At 34.5% G+C, this 20590-nt stretch overlaps 4 protein-coding genes across 4 annotated transcripts; all 4 read left to right on the top strand.

Annotated features, from left to right (window-relative positions):
* Positions 1–710: 710 nt before the first annotated feature.
* Positions 711–4692, top strand: LOC143265590 (odorant receptor Or2-like). The gene is made up of 6 exons (XM_076538630.1): positions 711–1094; positions 1331–1583; positions 1753–1856; positions 2198–2512; positions 3811–4086; positions 4367–4692. Exons 1-6 carry the CDS (start codon positions 897–899, stop codon positions 4433–4435), a joined length of 1215 nt encoding a protein of 404 aa, XP_076394745.1. The 5' UTR covers positions 711–896; the 3' UTR covers positions 4436–4692.
* Positions 4693–6292: 1600 nt separating this feature from the next.
* On the top strand, positions 6293–9253 carry LOC100876837 (odorant receptor 4-like). Its single transcript, XM_076539253.1, has 5 exons — positions 6293–6481; positions 6920–7172; positions 7351–7454; positions 8290–8604; positions 8915–9253. Exons 1-5 carry the CDS (start codon positions 6293–6295, stop codon positions 9251–9253), a joined length of 1200 nt encoding a protein of 399 aa, XP_076395368.1.
* A 783-nt stretch (positions 9254–10036) lies between these two features.
* On the top strand, positions 10037–14802 carry LOC143265589 (odorant receptor 4-like). Its single transcript, XM_076538629.1, has 6 exons — positions 10037–10526; positions 10934–11186; positions 11637–11740; positions 11897–12211; positions 13377–13652; positions 13797–14802. Exons 1-6 carry the CDS (start codon positions 10329–10331, stop codon positions 13863–13865), a joined length of 1215 nt encoding a protein of 404 aa, XP_076394744.1. The 5' UTR covers positions 10037–10328; the 3' UTR covers positions 13866–14802.
* A 1797-nt stretch (positions 14803–16599) lies between these two features.
* Positions 16600–19537, top strand: LOC100876729 (odorant receptor 13a-like). Its single transcript, XM_076539254.1, has 6 exons — positions 16600–16800; positions 16869–17121; positions 17673–17743; positions 17810–18124; positions 18627–18902; positions 19052–19537. The coding sequence occupies exons 1-6, from the start codon at positions 16600–16602 to the stop codon at positions 19118–19120; spliced, it is 1185 nt and encodes a 394-aa protein (XP_076395369.1). The 3' UTR covers positions 19121–19537.
* Positions 19538–20590: the final 1053 nt, after the last annotated feature.

Here is a 20590-nt window from a genome sequence, read left to right on the forward strand (position 1 = left end):
TCTGTATTCCCAAATCTCTATGTTCCCAAATCTCTATATTTCCAAATCTCTATATTTCCAAATCTCTATATTTCCATATCTCTATGTTCCCAAATCTCTGTATTTCCAAATCTCTATATTCCCAAATTTCTATATTTCCAAATCTCTACATTCCCAAATCTTTATATTTCCAACTCTCTATATTCCCAAATCTCTGTATTCCCAAATCTCTGTATGAAAAAATTCTTACATTACCAAATCCATACATATCTAAATTCCTCAACACATCCAAACTCTCAAATCAGCAAATTCAAAATTACTCAAATTCTCAAATCCTACAATCCCAACATTCTCAAATCATCAAATTCCCAATTTCGCAAACCCTCAAATCTTGACATGACCTCAAGTCTTACATTAAATTCATCTTCTACTTATCATTTTACCTATGTATATATTTCATCATATTACGCACTTCATCATCATAAGTATATATTTTATCAAATTTATACTCCCACATATACTTTCCTTCATTCCACACACAACTTTGCACTTAGCCACTTCGGTCACTGCACCCCCACAGACACCCTCTTTTCGCACCCTCAGTGAAGCACTTACAGAAAAATATAAAACAGAACACCGAACGAAGTCAGAATCGATCCGTTGCAAGGAGTATCTCCAATCGGAAGAAAATCCAATCGCGTAGCTATGATCGAATGCATAATTAATCGGGGGAAGAGTCTCTAATCATTGCTACAATTATTGCTACAGTGGCGAGGTGCGACTGAAAAGTGACATGTCTTTCGCGGAGGAAAGCGAAGGGTCTCTGCTGATTACAGCAGTGTCATGTCACTCTACTTGTTCGTGGTACCCGTGGTTTATACGTCGCGAGCTGAGAGATCTGTACTTTGTAGAGCAACATGAATCAGGGGATATATTCAGATCTTTCTATCGTTACAGCGAAGTTCTTTTTGAAATTCGCCGGGGTTTGGTTCACGATGGACGGTAGCGAGGAACGACAACGGTTGGCCGCGTTGTTGTGGGTCTTTTATACGGCGTTGTACTGCGTGTATGTCAATGTGGTGAATATTAATCACTACTGGGGTCATGATATGAGCGTGAGTAATCGTTAATAAATTTTATTAGTAAAGGGTTTAAGTGGACGCGTGATACAAAGTTTTAATTTTGCACATTTTCGAGGAACAAATTTATTAATTTTCTTCTAAGGACGAAAGCTTTAAAATCACCAAATCTGTAAACATTCCCTAGTATCAGAATGTACAAATTTTCCCAAATTTCCAGATTCTTGAATTTTCAATTTTCTTTCCAAAGACCACAAATTTTCCGATTTCAGTGTTGCGTGTTCGGCATGAGTAACTTACTTATCATAACTATGGCTATATCGAAAGTGATTGTTTTGCGGATCCGTAGACTCGAACTCGCGGACGTAGTGGTCTACGCCGAGCGCCATTTTTGGCACTATAATTACAGCTTTGAAGAACAACTGATCTTCGCCAAGTGTCAAAGGTTCTGCAAACTGTGGATCATCTTTGTATTTTGTATTCTGCCAGCTTCGATTTCTGGTTACGTGACAACACCTATCGTCTGTGAGTATATTGACTCATATGTGGAAAAAACATTAGTAATCAATGCCAACTTACGAGTTCGCTCATTACACTAGTCATTTGAATGAATACTTTACGTCGTTGAGTTTAGTGATAGAATGATCTATTTCGATTGTATTGACACATATATTGTTGTTGATCTTCATTGCAGATAACATTGGTAGAAATAAATCGGACAGGGAATTTCCACTAGAAATCAGGTCAGATTTGCCTCTAACCGAGACGCCATATTTTGAATTAATATTCACTTTCCAGGTAACTAACATTAATTAAGAAAATATTCTCATTGCATTTACTAAATCAAATACAAGGTGCTGCATTTAAAATGACCCTTACAATTCCATACTAATATAACGTTATTTACATCCACAATGAAACATCTCTCTTAAAACAGAATAAATTCAACTAAAAACATACTATTTTCACTTCAAATGAAGCACTCTATATTAAATGTTAAAATCATTCAACTAATTTTGCAAACAGAATTTTCATTATATTTGAATAATATCTTGTTTAAAATTCATTTTTGAAGATAATTTGTGTGATCTACCTCATGAAATACAAGGTTTTAAAATATTTTGCAAAACTTTGTTCAGGTGTTATGTGTGCTCACACTTGGAGTCGCGTACATTTGCCCAGACACCTTCCTGTGCATCCTCAACATGCACGTAATCTCCCAATTTCGCATGTTGCAATGGAAAATAATGAACTGTTGGGTTTGTGAAAATAAACAGGAAGATTCACTCGAATATGTCAATCACTGCTCTGCGGCTATGAAAGAGTGTGTACGACTGCATCAGTCACTTATTTTATTCTGTGAGAAGCTTGAAAATGTGTTCACTATGACGATCTTCTGGCATATGGTAATTTTCAGTTTATTGGTGGGACTTAATTGCTATCAGATACTTTTGGTGCGTATATTTTTTGTTTGGTTTTAATAATATTAGTGATACTAGTGTTACTAAGAGGATATTGAGGAATTGGGGAATTGCGAAATTGAGGAAATGAAAAATTAGAAAATTGGGAAATTGGGGAATCGGGAAATTGGAAATTTGGGAAATTGGGGAATTGGGAAATTGGAAATATGGGATATTGGGGAATCGGGAAATTGGAAATTTGGAAAATTTGGGAAATTAGGGAATTGGGAAACTGGAAAGTTGGGAAGTTGGGAAATTGAGAAATTGAGAAATTGAGAAATTGAGAAATTGGGAAATTGGGAAATTAGAAAATTAGAAAGTTGGGAAATTGAGAAATTGGAAATTTAGGAAATTGGGGAATCGGGAAATTGGAAATTGAAAATTTGGGAAATTGGGGAATCGGGAAATTGGAAATTTGGGAAATTGGAAATATGGGAAATTGGAAATATGGGAAATTGGAGAATTGGGAAATTGTAAATATGAGATATTGGGGAATCGGGAAATTGGGGAATTGGGGAATTGGGAAATTGGGGAATTGGGGAATTGGGAAATTGGGAAATTGGGAAATTGGGAAATTTGGTAGTTGGAAAATTGAGAAATTGGGAAATTAGAAAATTAGAAAATTAGAAAATTGGAAAATTGGAAAATTGGAAAATTAGAAAATTAGAAAATTAGAAAATTAGAAAATTAGAAAATTAGAAAATTAGAAAATTAGAAAATTAGAAAATTAGAGAATTAGAGAATTAGAAAATTAGAGAATTAGAAAATTAGAAAATTAGAAAATTAGAAAATTAGAAAATTAGAAAATTAGAAAATTAGAAAATTAGAAAATTAGAAAATTAGAAAATTAGAAAATTAGAAAATTAGAAAATTAGAAAATTAGAAAATTAGAAAATTAGAAAATTAGAAAATTAGAAAATTAGAAAATTAGAAAATTAGAAAATTAGAAAATTAGAAAATTAGAAAATTAGAAAATTAGAAAATTAGAAAATTAGAAAATTAGAAAATTAGAAAATTAGAAAATTAGAAAATTAGAAAATTAGAAAATTAGAAAATTAGAAATTTGGGAAATTGGGAAATTTAGAAATTCAAAATTCGAAATTTGGGAAATTGGAAAAATAGTGAATTAGCAAATCAGAAATTTACAAGATTAGAAAATTTGAATATCAACAAATTATAAAGTTACTAAGAAAATATGAAATGAACACAACCACATATGGCAACATACCAACAGTCTCACATAAAAACTACTCACGATCCATGCACTATCAACGAACCATATATATTTACAGGCAGACACCCCAATTGCAAGGCGTTCAATTTTCATGTTCCACGTAGTCGGCAGTTTTATACATCTGATAATTTTCGCCTATTGTTGCAATGGTTTGATGGAGGAAAGTTTGAACGTTTGTTCAACTATATATTTTGGCTCATGGAGCACTTTGCCAATGAATAAGATTGGTAGAATGTTAAGGTTGAACGTGAGACTGATTATGCTGAGGTCAATGAAGCCTTGCTATTTAACTGCTGGGGGATTCTTTCCTGTGTCGTTGGAGACTGCTACATCGGTATGCAATTTATGTTAATGTTTTCCTACAAATTTATTTATTACATGTGTATTTTAAGTAAATTTATGTTTCTTTTGTAATGGAATTTGTACTTATCTTGTTCTTCTAAAATTTAATTATTGTTTTATATGTTCTAATTTTCAATTTAGTTGACTAACTATATAACATTTATATGTATGTATATGCTGCTAATTCCACTAAAATATATGAACTAGGGTAACTTATGTCCTTGACAATTTTAACATTTTTTTATTAACAAAACATGAATTTTATGTTTCAGCTGTTAAGCTCTACATTTTCTTACTTTACTCTGATGAGGAAAAGGTTCATGAGAAACGACAGCCAGTAACATAAGGAACAAAGAAACTGGCGTTTTTTGTTAGCAAGTCAACTATACTCAATTTCCTAATTATTAACATAATTTTTCTCTCATACTATTAAAGACGTTTAAACATACTAAAACACAAATTGCAGATATTCTACAGATCTACTTCATATAATTTCCTCAAACCTTTATGACAATAATCTTATTAAAAAATTTATTTATTTAAGAATAATGTTAGAGCAGCCAAAATATTAAGAACAATTCTGTAGTACTTAAGTCTATAAAAGATTCAATAGTAAAAATTTTCCAATTTCTATAAACCCAAATATCCAAATTTCCAAATTTCCATAAACCCGTTCCACTTTTCTAAATATCCAACTTCAAATTTTCATCCGCTCAAATTTCTACATTTCTACATTTCTGAATACTGAGTTTGGGAATATAGAGATTTGGAGACGTAGTGATTTGGGAATTTAGGGATCTGGGAATACAGAAATTTAGGGAGTTACATAATTTGAGATCTGAGACTTGGGAAACATAGAATTTGGGAATTTTGCAATTTGGGGATGTAGGTATTTGAAGGTATTGGAATTTGGGAATATAAAGACTTGGAGACATAGAACTTTGGGGATTTAGGGATTTGGGGTGCTATACGATTTGAGATGTGAGAATTGGACAACATAGGAATTTGGGAACCTTGCAAAATCAAGCTTACATTTATCAGACTTCCAGTTATCAAGCTTACAATTATCCAGCTTGCCAAATGCCTATGATGATCAAATTTCTACTCTTATGTATCTAAATTTGTCAAGAAATTACCCTTCCATCCAAATTTTCAAATTTCCACGAACCCAAATTTCTACCCTTCCAAATATCCAAATTTCCAAATTTCCATAAACCCGTTCCACTTTTCTTAATATCCAACTTCAAATTTTTATCCGCTCAAATTTCTACATTTCTGAATACGCAAACATCCAAACTCCAACTTCAACGTTTCTAAACCCCAAATTCCACATTCCCACATACTGATGTCAACCCACGAGATGGCGCGTGGTGTTTAGAAGCGCCACTCCAATGGGTCAGACTAGAAAAATGGCCTCACACGTATTTTCGGCGGTACATTGGCTCTCGCGGTCGCCAATTAGGCGAAAAACAGGCAAACGTCTCTCAAGTGCTACTTGCGTTCAGCAGTTATCATTCTCATTAGTCGAAGTGTAACTACAAATGTTCACGATGGGTTTCCACTTCGAGTCGCCTCACGCAACTCTATCTCGACCACTTCAAAAGTTGGTTGAATACTGATCACTGCGACGTGGAGATCCAAGGAACACGATAATCACACTGTTGTAGCACGTATAATTTATCGATCAATCAGCACGTGATCGTTTCTATATTCACCCTATATGCTACAACCGATGGTGCGGAGTGGCAGACTCCATACAATGCACGGCTGGTTTCGCCATGAGTACAACGGTGTCACTCAATTCCTTCGTGACATTTTTGATTAGAGGAGCAGCGTTCTACATTCAAAGCTGGCAAACTTTGAAAGTTTCCGCGCATGGAAACCGTCAATTTTTATTTTATTTGCTGTTCTACCCCTCAGTCTAGTAGATGTCTAAAATAATCACTTCGTGCTAATAAGGTAAGTCTACAAAAATGATGGTTTTACGACGTTTTCATAATTCATCCATCGATCAGTGTATATCCACCTCTGCATCGAAAAACTCGTATTACGCGACGGAACGCGTGAACGAGTGTATACTTTTTAATCGAAAATGTTAGACTTTCGTTAAGTAGTGATTTAACAGTTCTGAATTAAAAGTTTAAGTGATTTTGGTGTAATATTGTATGTCACAAACAGAGACTAGTCGTTTGATCATTATGGTGTATACAGATTTCTCGATCGAAACTGCAAAGCTTTTGCTGAAATTCGCAGGAGCTTGCTTTGCGACGAACAAGCAAGAAGAACTTCAACTTAACATTGCGCTGTTTTGTCTGGGATTAACGGTTTCGTATAGCGTGTACGAGAACTTTGTTAATATTTATCATTACTGGGAAAATGATAAGAGTGTAAGTAGACTGTGTCAGGTTTGAATGATCCTTTCAGAATTCAGGAAAGTTTTTCATGGTTGGCAAGGTGACAGGTTAAAAAATTTGAAGGTTAAAAAATTTGAAAATAACAATTTTTAACCTTGAAAGATTTCAGGTCATAAAAATTCCTTGACTCCTAAATTCTCAAATTCTAATATTTTCACACTTGAAAATTAAAATGGGTTGAAACTTGAAAGTTCATGAAATCAAGAATTCTAAAACAGTAAAATTTGCAATTTTTCTAAATTCGTTAAATTTTCAAATTATAATACTTTTGAATGTTAAACTTCCAAAATCTGGAATTCTCAAAATTTCCAAAATCTTGAATTCTCTATATTTCCAAAATCCTGAATCCTCAAAGTTTCCAAACCCTAATAATATTTGTGTAATAATTGATTATGAAATTTCTAATTACAGTACAGTGTATATGCATCGTGTAACGTGCTCTGTACAATTATGGCAGCGTCCAAAATACTCGTTCTGCGAATTCGCAGATTAGAGCTAGAGAACATACTTGCCGACGCGGAACGACATTTCTGGCATTGGAATTACAATTCGGAGGAGCAATTGCTTTTTTCTGAATGTCGTCTGATTTGCAAATATTTCATCATGTTTGTGCTCAGTATTCCGCCAGCTTCTCTGTTTGGTTACGTGATTACACCTATCGTTTGTAAGTAAACATTACACCTTCATTATATAATAATTTACTTGGTTCGTAAATTTTTTAGTTCCATTTTTAATAAATTAATAATTAGTTCCATCAATGTAAATGGTATTAGCGATTTGAACAAATTTGAAATACACTTTTCATTAACATACGATTGCACTTGGTGACTTTTGCGTTGCAGCGAACATCGGGAAGAATAAATCAGAGAGAATACTTCCGCTAGATGTGTGGTTCAATTTTCCATCGACAGAGACACCCTATTATGAATTCATGTTCACTTTTCAGGTGTCGTAAAGTTTCGTTATTAGTCGTAAAATAACTCTCGTAATAATTAGTCGTAAAACTCTCATTATATTGCCACTATCGAAATTAATGTGCGTGGAGGCGACACGCGTTAGAACAGTCACACGTTGTATCGCCACAATGTCACTATGCACTGTCTGCATGTCATATAGCTGCATAATACGTCACCACGTGTTATATTGCCAAGTGTCATAACAACTAGTATTGTATTCGCACGCGTTATATCACTACGCATTGCAATATCTACGCGTCGTGTATCGATACAATATATTGTCAAGTGTCATATCACCTAGTATTGTGTTCGCACTGATTACATTGACTCGCGCTATATTGGCACGCGTTATAGTGCCAAGCGTTACGTTAACTCGCGTTATATTGCAACGCGTTAAATCGCCATGCGTTGTATTATCTACGAATCATATAGACATGCGTCGTATCACCACTTAGTTGAATTCTAACGCATTCGATTTTCCACGAGTAATATCACCTCGTGTTATATGGCCGTATGTTATATTGTCTGAGGTTGTATTGTCCACGTGTTATATTGTGTGCATATTATATCTCCGTTCGTATTACCTTGTGCTGTATAGTCCATGCATCACAACCTCGTGTTATATCGCCATTCACACGTTACATTGCCACGCGCTCTATCATCACGAGTTATTCTATCCCTGAAGGCACGTCCATAGTATTTAATATGGAAGTTTGATGGAATAATTAAGACTTAAATTTCCTTATTTTAAACACCAAGTAATTATACATTAAATAAGTACTAGTACTTTAATAAGTAATTACTTGTAAATTATTATTCAAACAGATTATATCGGTATTCCTAGTCGGTACAGCGTATGTCAGTCCCGACACACTGTTGTGCATCCTGAATCTGCATGTCATTTACCAGTTTCGGATGCTGCACTATAGAATGTTGCGTCTCTGGAAGCGCAACAACGGAAATACGGATGCAACCAAATACGCTATTCAATGTTCCGAAGATCTCAGAAAGTGTGTTAACGAGTATCAATCGCTCATCGAGTTCTGTGAAAATATGGAACATGTTTTTTCGCGCACGCTTTTAATACACGTAGCGATATTCAGTGTATTAATGGGATTCGACGGCTACGAAATACTCCTGGTACGTATATCTCGATACATACTTTGGCACTGGTAGCTGAATTAATTATCAAATTATCGGTTTCTCATTTTAAATTATCAAGTTCAATCGCTTCTAAATTACCAAATTTAGAAATTTTTCTACTCAGTTATTCGATAATTTGAAATTAACAATGGTAATTGAAAATAAATTAATTAAACTAAATTGGGAATTTGTGGACTTCAAAATTTGGAGATAGAGAGAGTAGGTTTCATAGGTTTAGAAATTTAATACACCATAAATTATTTTAGCAAATACGTACGAATATACTTACATTTTACTTATATTGCAGTCAAACGCACCTCTCGCAAGACGATGCACTTTCATATTCCACGTAGCCGGTAGTTTCATCCATCTTGGTATCTTCACATTCAGCTGCAGCGGTTTGACGGAAGAAAGCTCGAAGATTTCTACTATTATATATTTCGGATCATGGAGCACTTTGCCAATGGATCAGATTGGTAAATCGATACGATCAAAAATCATAATTGTAATGATGAGGACAATGAGACCGTGTTGTCTAACTGCTGGTGGATTTTTTCCAGTCTCCCTAAAAACTTTTACCACGGTAACATCCTCATCGTATTATTCCACTTTGACAGTGATACTTCGTGCAATATGCTTTTGCTGAATTTTCACATTTATCACTTTTAACTTTTATTATCACTTCGGCGTTCAATTTTACCTAAACAGAAATTAGGGAAGAGTTAAATCTGAGAAATGGTGAACCATATGGAGAGGTTAGGTTTAAAGAAGATAGGTTTTTTTGATGAAATCATGTGTCAGGTTAGGGTAGTTAGACTAGATTTGAAGTTTAAACAGATTTGTGTCAGGAAACTATGTGTAAGGTTAGTTATTATGTGAGGTTAGGTTAGGTACATCATAATTTCTGTTATTGAATTATTCTAACGGAATTTCTTTTCAGCTATTAAGTTCTACATTTTCCTACTTCACACTGATGAGGAACTCCATCTCGGGAAGTGAGAGCGAGTAATAGACGAAACAATTATTATTAATCTGTTTCAGCGGCACATATTGTAATGTAATAAACCATTTCACAAAACGTAAAACTATGTGTAATATAAATTTTTCTAATTTTCGATCATATCCATATCTTCCACAATCAAATTACCTATTAGCAATTTTACTATTAACAGAAATTTAAATTAGTAGGAATTTACCTATAAGAAATTTGAAAGCCTCGATATTGAGAAAAGTAGAACTTTTCTTTCTGGCAATTGCGACCGACGAAAATACGTGTGAGGCGTCCAATTCGCTCTTCTGACCGATTGTGCCGTAGCTTTAAATATTCTTATCCACCTCAGGCTCCAACTCATGACTTCACATTCGCTCCTTACATATCACACTACATTGCTCGATCGATTACTCTATCCCGCACGCAGTATTCGCACCGTCTAACAACCCTCGAACACCTCCCATATAGCATGGCTGTTGATTGAAAGTCCAGCGCCCAGTAAACGTGCAGCTGTTAACTCGTTAATAATTTACCGCGCGATCGTATAATTATTTTCGCAATCGGCGCTGTAACTGGAAAGCGGAATTAAATCCATCGCGACTGGTTTTTCACACCGCCACCGCGCCGGCGAGACTGTTAATTACAGCGGAGTCATATCAATCTTCTTCGTTAAAAGTTTTTACCGAAGGCTGCATGTCACTCTTTGGGAGATCAGAAGTCAAAGAGAACCATGGTGGATAGGGTGTACACAGACTTTTCCGTCACGGCGGCGACGTATTTCTTGAAATTCACTGGTGCTTATTTCACGGAGAGTGACGCCGATGAGATAAGAAGGAAAATTGGTTTGCTTCATACTGGCTTAGTGATTCTTTCTGGCGTTTATGTGAACAGCGTGAATGTTAAGCACTTTTGGGGCCATGATTTGAGTGTAAGTAGCCATGCCACGTCCTTCTTGAACAAGCTTTTAGTAAACTTCTTTGTTTTAAATTTAATATGAATATATTCATACATATTTTTCGTATACATTTTTAATATATTCATATATATGAATATAAGATCACACGACTACATTCGTCAACGATATTTATTATAAAAATGGCAGACTAAGACATTTTCTTTGTTGAAGACATTGGTTATAAATCTCCTCATTAAAGACATTCGTTATGAATGTCTCTATTAAAGACATTTGTTATAAACGCCTTCGTTAGAAACATTTATTGTCTAATTTAGTTTATGAACGTCTAAATTAGTTTTGTAGTACCACACCTGTTTCTGAGGAAATTCCTCAGAAGCTAGCAGCGTTACTTTTCTGAGAAATAAATCTGTTAATTTCAGTATTGCTCATATTCCATCTGCAATCTCTTGCTCATGTGTTTGGGAATGTGCAAGGTGGCAATTTTGCGGTATCGCAGATTTGACTTAGCAGATCTAGTTGCATTCGCGCAACGACATTTTTGGCACTATAATTATTCTCCTGAAGAATGGGCGATTATCGAAAAGTATAGGACGCTTAGTAAATACTGGGTTTATTACGTTGTATCCGTTACTATAGCAATTATGTTTGGTTACGGCTCTGTACCCCTCATGGGTGAGTAGATGTAATCATTTTTAATATGAACGTACACTTTATAATTCTGTAACTTTGCAGTTGTATGATTTTATACATTTTTTAATTTCCGAAGATCCAATTTATCAAGAACAATTTGAGAATTCAAGAACTGTGCAATTTCAAAGTTTAGAAATTTATCATTTCCAAATTTGCAAATGACCAAATTTCTAAATTTGACAGTTGGCAATTCTCAGCATTAAGATTCAGAATTAAAAAAATTTTAAATTGTGTAACGTTTGCACTCGACAATTATCTAAATTTTTGTTAACTTTTTAAACCTCTAAATTCTTGAGGTCTCAAATGTCCAAACCGTCCATTTTCCAGAATTAAGAATGTAACCTGTAAAGTGTAAGATATGTAAAAATTAAGGAATATGGAAATCTCCGACTTCTCAAATTTGATCTAACCAAATTTTAATTCGAATTACAGCGAACAGAGGAGGGAATAAAACAGAAAGGGAATTGGTGTTCAAAATGTGGGTTGATTTTCCCGTGTATGAGACACCCTATTACGAATTGATGTTTTGTTTCCAGGTACTGCAAACATTTATTTATCAAATTTACTTGCTTATCAAAACTTATTACTATTTATAATAAGCTATGGATTCTACATATAAAATAACGCCACTATAACATAAAGATCACTGTCTTAATAACATGAAATAATTTAGAAAATTGTTATTCATTTAGATATTCATAGTAGGGACGGTCGCTGCAGCGTATGTTTGCCCCGACACTTATATGATCATATTTAACTTGCACATGATCTGCCACTTCCGTCTGCTACAGAAACAAATACTAGATTTCTGGCAACGCAAAAAGGAGGACATAGACGACGACATGACTTTAGCACGTTATACTTTAAATTTTAAGAAGTGTATTGTTCGACACCAATTACTTATTACATTCTGCGAGAAAATGGAACGTGTGTTTTCTCTCACGATTTTCATGCATTTTCTGGTCTTTAGTGCGTATATTGGTTTGGATGGTTACGAAATATTATTGGTACGTATCTATGTACACATTCTATAATTTATATGATTAAATTTTGATGTTGATAGTGTTTATGCATTCATGAGCTTATGTTTGATCACATGGTTTCCAAAATTTAATTGTGCAAGTCTTCCATTTTCAAATTTTCAATTTTCAATTTTTCAATTTTTCAGTTTTTCAGTTTTTCAGTTTTTCAGTTTTTCAGTTTTTCAGTTTTTCAATTTTTCAATTTTTCAATTGCTCAGTTTTCCAATTTTTCAACCTCCGAAATTTCCCAATTTTTCAATATCTCAGTTTTCCAATTTTTCAATTTTTCAGTTGCTTTTTTTTCAATTTTTCAATTTTTCAATTTTTCAATTTTCCAATTTTTCAATTTTTCAATTCTTCAATTCTTCAATTTTTCAATTCTTCAATTTCTCAATTTTTCAATTTTTGAATTTTTCAGTTTTTCAGTTTTTGAATTTTTGAATTTTTGAATTTTTGAATTTTTCAATTCTTCAATTTTTGAATTCTTCAATTCTTCAATTCTTCAATTCTTCAATTCTTCAATTCTTCAATTCTTCAATTCTTCAATTTTTGAATTCTTCAATTCTTCAATTCTTCAATTCTTCAATTCTTCAATTCTTCAATTCTTCAATTCTTCAATTCTTCAATTCTTCAATTCTTCAATTCTTCAATTCTTCAATTCTTCAATTCTTCAATTCTTCAATTCTTCAATTCTTCAATTCTTCAATTAGTCAAATATTCGATCATTAGAGCATTCAATTATTCAATTATTCAATAATTCAAATTTCTAATCATTCATTGCTTCAATTTCTAAAATTTTCTATATCCAACTTCTCAAGTTTCCAGTCACTTAATTTCCCAACATTCCAACCGCCAATCATGCAATTCTTCAAGTCTCAAAGCTTCCTGAAAATCCACACTTCCAAATTTCCATGTCTTCAAGTATAAACTCGACATCGACGTAATACGTAATACAACTGCCTCAAACTTTCGTTACATTGCAAGTATCACAAAGCTTAACGTCACACCTTAACTACTCTGTAGATGAAAATACACATAACCTACACATCAAGAAATATTTATAGCTAACTCAATTCCAATACCACCATTGATTATGTCCATTATGGCCAGTACTATTGAGTACTATTGAGAGTAACATGTGTATTTACAGCCAACCACTGCCCTCGAAAGACGCATGACAATCGTGTTCCTTGTGGGCGGCAGTTTCGGCCATCTAGGTGTCTTATCGTACAGTTGTGACTACATAATCGAAGAGAGCACAAATATTATAACAACGATATACCGGGGCTCATGGGCTACGATGCCAATGAATCAAATGGGTAGAATACTGAGATTGGACATGAGAATGGTTATGATGAAAGGATTAAGGCCGTGCTGTTTGACCGCTGCTGGATTCTTTCCTGTGTCTCTAGAGACCTTTACCAAGGTATGCAATATATCGAGAGGAGCGATAATTGCGGTGTTTGGGCACTTTAGCTCTCGCGTTACTAATTTCTTAGTGTACTTGCAATAAAATAGTGAAATGATTTACCCAGAATTATTTTTGTAACGAAATTCTTTTTATCTGCAGCTCGCAAGTTCTGCGTTCTCATATTTTGCACTGATGAGGGAATCGATCGCCTATGACACTAGCGAGTAGCATGCGAATTATGTGGACATGGATCGAAATCGATACACGAGGCACGAAATGAGGACTACGATAGTATTGGAATTGTTTGTGACACACTGTTGCGTAGAACCTATTATTTATGTCAAACGTAATTTATTTATCACTGATAGTAGTAGTTGTACATAGTAAATCATAGGTGGTAATAGACGGTAGGAGTTGAGATAGTAGATAATAGATAATTCATTCTAAATCTTGCACGATAAATTCACCATACGTTTTAAAATGTATAACGCATAGTACATTAGATAATATTGGGATTATGGAAGCAAGGTGTTATTTTAATAAAACACAGTTGTTAATTTTAATTTTGAAAATGAATCAGTGAACTCTTTTACATATTCTTTTTCTAGATGCTTTCTCGAGACGTGCGCTATTCAGACTAGTCCTCGGACCGTTTTTCCTCGTGCTCGAGAGGTCCCACGCCTCATTGATACTTTTTTATATCTTAGCATGCTTACACTAGAAGGATCGTCTTGGACAACGCAGTTCGTTCCTAATTAGACAAGATGTTTATACCTCTTGCCTTTAAAATAAACTATAGAAGAAATAACGTGGAATTGATTTTTGTATACGAGGTGTGACACAAAAGTAACGAGACTAGGTCTGTAGCTTGAAAAAACAATGGAATTGGCAGCAATTGTTTTTGTGGCATCATGCCACGTACCTCCTCTATCCATGCTGCCAATTTCGATTGAATCGGTCATACCGTTTGCAAGTATTGCGTTATTTAGTGAACACATGCACTGCATTCTGCCGGAAAAATGTCTAACGTAAAAACCGAACAGCGAATAAACATCAAGTTTCTTGTAAAATTTGTTGAAATCTGTTGTAACATGTGATGAGACGTGGATCTCAGAAAGTGTGTTAACGAGTATCAATCGCTCATCGAGTTCTGTGAAAATATGGAACATGTTTTTTCGCGCACGCTTTTAATACACGTAGCGATATTCAGTGTATTAATGGGACTCGACGGCTACGAAATACTCCTGGTACTTATATCTCGATACATATTCTGACACTGGTAGCTGAACTAATTTTCAAATTATCAATTTATCATTTTAAATTATCAAGTTCAATCGCTTCTAAATTACTAAATTTAGAAATTTTTCTAATCAATTATTCGATAATTTGAAATTAACAATGGTAATTGAAAATAAATTAATTAAACTAAATTGGGAATTTGTGAACATCAAAATTTGGAGATATAGAGAGTAGGTTTCATAGGTTTAGAAATTTAATACACCATAAATTATTTTAGCAATTACGTACGAATATACTTACATTTTACTTATATTGCAGTCAAACGCACCTCTCGCAAGACGATGCACTTTCATATTCCACGTAGCCGGTAGTTTCATCCATCTTGGTATCTTCACATTCTGCTGCAGCGGTTTGACGGAAGAAAGCTCGAAGATTTCTACTATTATATATTTCGGATCATGGAGCACTTTGCCAATGGATCAGATTGGTAAATCGATACGATCGAAAATCATAATTGTAATGATGAGGACATTGAGACCGTGTTGTCTAACTGCTGGTGGATTTTTTCCAGTCTCCCTAAAAACTTTTACCACGGTAACATCCTCATCGTATTATTCCACTTTGACAGTGATACTTCGTGCAATGTGCTTTTGCTGAATTTTCACATTTATCACTTTTAACTTTTATTATCACTTCGGCGTTCAATTTTACCTAAACAGAAATTAGGGAAGAGTTGAATCTGAGAAATGGTGAACCATATGGAGAGGTTAGGTTTGAAGAAGATAGGTTTTTTTGATGAAATCATGTGTCAGGTTAGGGTAGTTAGACTAGATTTGAAGTTTAAACAAATTTGTGTCAGACAACTATGTGTGAGGTTAGTTATTATGTGAGGTTAGGTTAGGTATATCATAATTTCTGTTATCGAATTATTTTAACGGAATTTCTTTTCAGTTATTAAGTTCTACATTTTCCTACTTCACACTGATGAGGAACTCCATCTCGGGAAGTGAGAGCGAGTAATAGACGAAACAATTACTATTAATCTGTTTCAGCGGCACATATTGTAATGTAATAAACCATATAACAAAACGTAGGAATATATGTAATATAAATTTTTCTAATTTCGGTCGTATCCATATCTTCCACAATCAAATTACCTATTAGCAATTTTACTATTAGCCGAAATTTAAATAAGTAGGAATTTACCTGTAAGAAATTTGAAAGCCTCGATATTCAGAAAAGTAGAACTCTTCTTTCTGGCAATTCCGACCGACGAAAATACGTGTGCGGCGTCCATTTCGCTCTTCTGACCGATTGTGCCGTAGCTCTAAACACTCGGCTCCACCTCACGCGCCAACACATGACTTGACATTCGCTCCTTACATATCTCACTACATTGCTCCATCGATTACTCTATCCTGCACGCAGTATTCGCACCCTCTAACAACCCTCGAACACCTCCCATATAGCAAGGCTGTTGATAGAAAGTCTAGCGCCCAGTAAACATGCAGCTGTTAACTCGTAAATAATTTACCGCACGATCGTATAATCATTTTCGCAACCGGCTCTATACCTGGAAAACGGAATTCAATCCTTCGCGACTGGTTTTTCACACCGCCGGCGAGACTGTTGATTACAGCGGAGTCATATCAATCTTCTTCGTTGAAAGTTTTTACCAAAGGCTGCATGTCACTCTTTGGGAGATCAGAAGTCAAAGAGAACCATGGCGAGAACCATTGTGTATAGAGTCTTTGGCCTCAGAGCGGCGACGTTTATGTGGAAAATTTCTGGCGTTTATTTCCCGGAAAAGAAAACCGACGAGATAAAAAGCATACTTTCTTTGTTCGTACTTTCTTATACAAGTTGTTACGGCTTTTATGTGAACAGCGTGACTATCAAGCACCTTTGGGGCAGTGATATGAGTGTAAGTAGCCATCCTGAAATTTCTCAGAAGCTAGTTACTTTTCTGATTAATAAATCTGTTAATTACAGTATTGCTCATTTTGCTTCTGCAATTTCTTGATGGTCTTTCTGGCACTAAGCAGGGTGGTGGTCTTACGGCTTCGCAGATTTCACTTTAAAGATCTAATTGTATTCTCGGAGCGATATATTTGGAATGATGACTATACTCCCGAAGAACAGGCGTACATAGACATATATCACAAGCTTTCTGGATGGTGGGTTATCTATGGTGTCACTGTGACCACTATATGTATAATTGGTTACGGCGCTGTACCCCTCATGGGTGAGTAGATACAATCATTTTTTACATACACACTTTATAATTCTATAACTCTGCAGTTGTATAATTTTATACATTCTTTAATTTCCGAAGATCCACTTTATCAAATTTAACAATTTGTGAATTCAAGAACTTCAGTGTAATTTCAAAGTTTAGAAATTTATAATTTCCAAATTTGCGAATGACCAAATTTGACAGTTGGTAATTCTCAGCACTAAGATTCAGAATTAAAAAAATTTTAAATTGTGTAATTTTTGCACTCGACAATTATCTAAATTTCTGTTAACTTTTTAAACCTCTAAATTCTTAAGGTCCCAAATGTCCAAACCGTCCATTTTCCAGATTTAGGAATGTAACCTGCAAAGTATAAAATATGTAAAAATTAAAGAATATCTAAATCTGCTACTTCTCAAATTTGATCTAAAGAAATTTTAATTCGAATTACAGTGAATTACAGAGAGGAGAATCAATCACATAGGGAGTTGGTGTTCAAAATGTGGGTCAGTTGGCCCGTATATGACACACCTTATTACGAATTGATGTTTTGTTTCCAGGTATCACATTTACTTTCTTATTAAAACTTCTTACTATAGCGCAGGCTACGCATTTGTACATATCAAAAACGGCAATATAATATAAATATTACAATGCTAATAAAATAGAATAATTTAGAAAATTATTAATCATTTAGATATTCGTCGTAATTTGTACCAGTATAGCATACATTACTCCGGACGCGTATATGATCATTTTTAACTTACACGTGATCTGTCAATTTCGTATACTGCAAAAACGAATATTGGATTTCTGGCAACCCAAAAGGGAAGACACTGATGAGGACATGACTTTACTACGATATACTGTAGCTCTGAAGAACTGTATTCAGCGACACCAATTAATTATTACATTCTGCGAAAAAGTAGAACGCCTGTTTTCTCCCGTGATTTTAACGCACTTCTTAGTTTTTAGCGCATTTATGGCTTTGGATGGTTACGAAATGTTACTGGTACGTATGCGTTCATAATGATTCAGTTTTTCAATTTTTCATTTTTTCAGTTTTTCTGTTTTTCAATTTTTCAATTTTTCAATTTTTCAATTTTTCAATTTTTCAATTTTTCAATTTTTCAATTTTTCAATTTTTCAATTTTTCAATTTTTCAATTTTTCAATTTTTCATATTTTCATATTTTTATTTTTTCATTTTTTCATTTTTTCATTTTTTCAATTTTTCAATTTTTCATTTTTTCATTTTTTCAATTTTTCAATTTTTTCATTTTTCAATTCTTCAATTCTTCAAGTTTACAATTATCCAAATGTCCAAACCTTCACTTTTTCAAGTTTCTAAAATTTCCTACTCGTCACTCAGTTTCTCCAATCTACCAATCACCCAATTGTTCAAGTCTCTAATATCATCGGGCAATATAACCAGAGCCTCTGTGATTTAAATCTCTTTAACGCGAATATTTCTTACTGACAATAAAAATGTAACAATAATACATATATTTACAGCCAACCACCAGTTTCGAACGCCGCGCGACTCTCTTCGCCCACGCAGTAGGCAGTTTTCTTCACGTAGCTGTCTTGTCGTACAGTTGTGACGGCATAATGGAAGAGAGCGCAAACGTTATCCAAGCGATATATCGGGGATCGTGGGCTACGATGCCAATGAGTCAAATGGGTAAAATGCTGAGATTGGACATGAGAATGGTTATGATGAAAGGATTAAGACCGTGCTGTTTGACTGCTGGTGGATTCTTTCCTGTATCTTTAGAGACCTTTACCACGGTATGCAATATATCGAGAGGAGCGAAATTTGCGGTGAAATCGTTTCGATACTTTAGCCCTCCGTTACTAATTTCTTAGTGTACTTGCAATAGAATAGCGACGTGATTTACTCAGAATTATTATTCTAACGAAATTTATTTTGTCTACAGCTCGCAAGTTCTACGTTCTCATATTTTGCTCTGATGAGGGAATCGCTCGCCTATGACAATAGCGACTAGAATTCGAATTATGTGGACATGGATTGAAATCGATACACGAGGCACGAAAAGAGGACTATGATAGTATCGGAATTGTTTGTGACACACTGTTGCGTAGAACCTATTGTTTATGTCAAACGTAATTTATTTATCGCTGATAGTAGTAGTTGTACATAGTAAATCATAGGTGATAATAGACGGTAGGAGTTGAGTTAGTAGATAATAGATAATTCATTCCAAATCTTGCACGACAAATTCACCATACGTTTTAAAATGTATAACGCATAGTGCATAGATAACTTACCTATAGGAATATGCTGCATTACAAATGATCTATGCTTAGCCTACCTATAGTCTACTAAGTGAATAGTCTGCCTATTTTCTCTCGAATTTTCTGCTACTAACATAACAAGCTTGTAACAATTAAAATAAAGTACGTCAACCTGCTGCAAATTCACTTATTTACAAACGAACTCAATACACACTTCGTCTTTTTAATATATAGCATATCCACATTCTCAAATCACAAAAACCTATGTGGAACATCGGTCTCACTCTAACTCTGACAATAGCAACTCAAGAATGACTAACAAGACTGAAGTTCGAATAAAAACGAAGAATTTTTCGCTTCACAGATATCTCATAAGAACTAGCTTCTCTGCTTTTGCGAATATGTTGAACCCATCAACGACACTTTTCCGTTTGATCGCAACAGTAACACTGTACTTCGCTAGCAACTTGATCTACAGTCACAATTGCTGCCCGTTCTTGACTGTCACGGGGGGGATGATTCGATCCCCATCTTGAAACCATGAATAAAACACCGTTGATTATCACCTTGGCGCCTCTGATTTACACCAGCGAGAACACGTGAAATGCAGACGCGAAAAAAGACTGACAACTTCTTGTTCCGTCTCGAGGAGGGAGATTTTGCTGGACGTTTCGCAATAAAAATCAATTCGAAAACTTCGGAGGGAATCGTACACCAATATTCTCAGCTGTTTGACATTCACGATGCGTTTGCTGCGCAGCAAAGATCGATCCATCATTTGGACATGCTTCCTGATGAAAGTCATTGGAATATGGATCGCGACTAATCGAGCTGAACAGATTCGTCGAAAGCTTGCCTTGGTTTACACGCTTATGGCACTGTCGATCGCCTTAGGTATCGCGTTAAGAGACATGCATTTTTCGTGGGGCAATTTTAATGTGAGTACTTAATTTTGATTTACATTCGTGGATTTCGAGTGTAGGTTCATAGATATACTCATTGTGAAAAATATGTAGTTCTTAAATATTAATTGGCTCTCGGGTATGGATGTATAGGTATACTCATTGTAAAATGTATATTTTATTTTCTACTATCTGACACGATTTATAATTTAATTACTATTTAGAACAATTCGTTACTTGTTATTTTTTCTTCGTAACGATTTGTAATTTTTAGGTTATGTTATTTTCTATATCACATTTTTATTTCTGCTAGCATCT

This window comes from Megachile rotundata, chromosome 13 (genome assembly GCF_050947335.1).
Source record: "Megachile rotundata isolate GNS110a chromosome 13, iyMegRotu1, whole genome shotgun sequence".
In the NCBI taxonomy this organism is placed as follows: domain Eukaryota; kingdom Metazoa; phylum Arthropoda; class Insecta; order Hymenoptera; family Megachilidae; genus Megachile; species Megachile rotundata.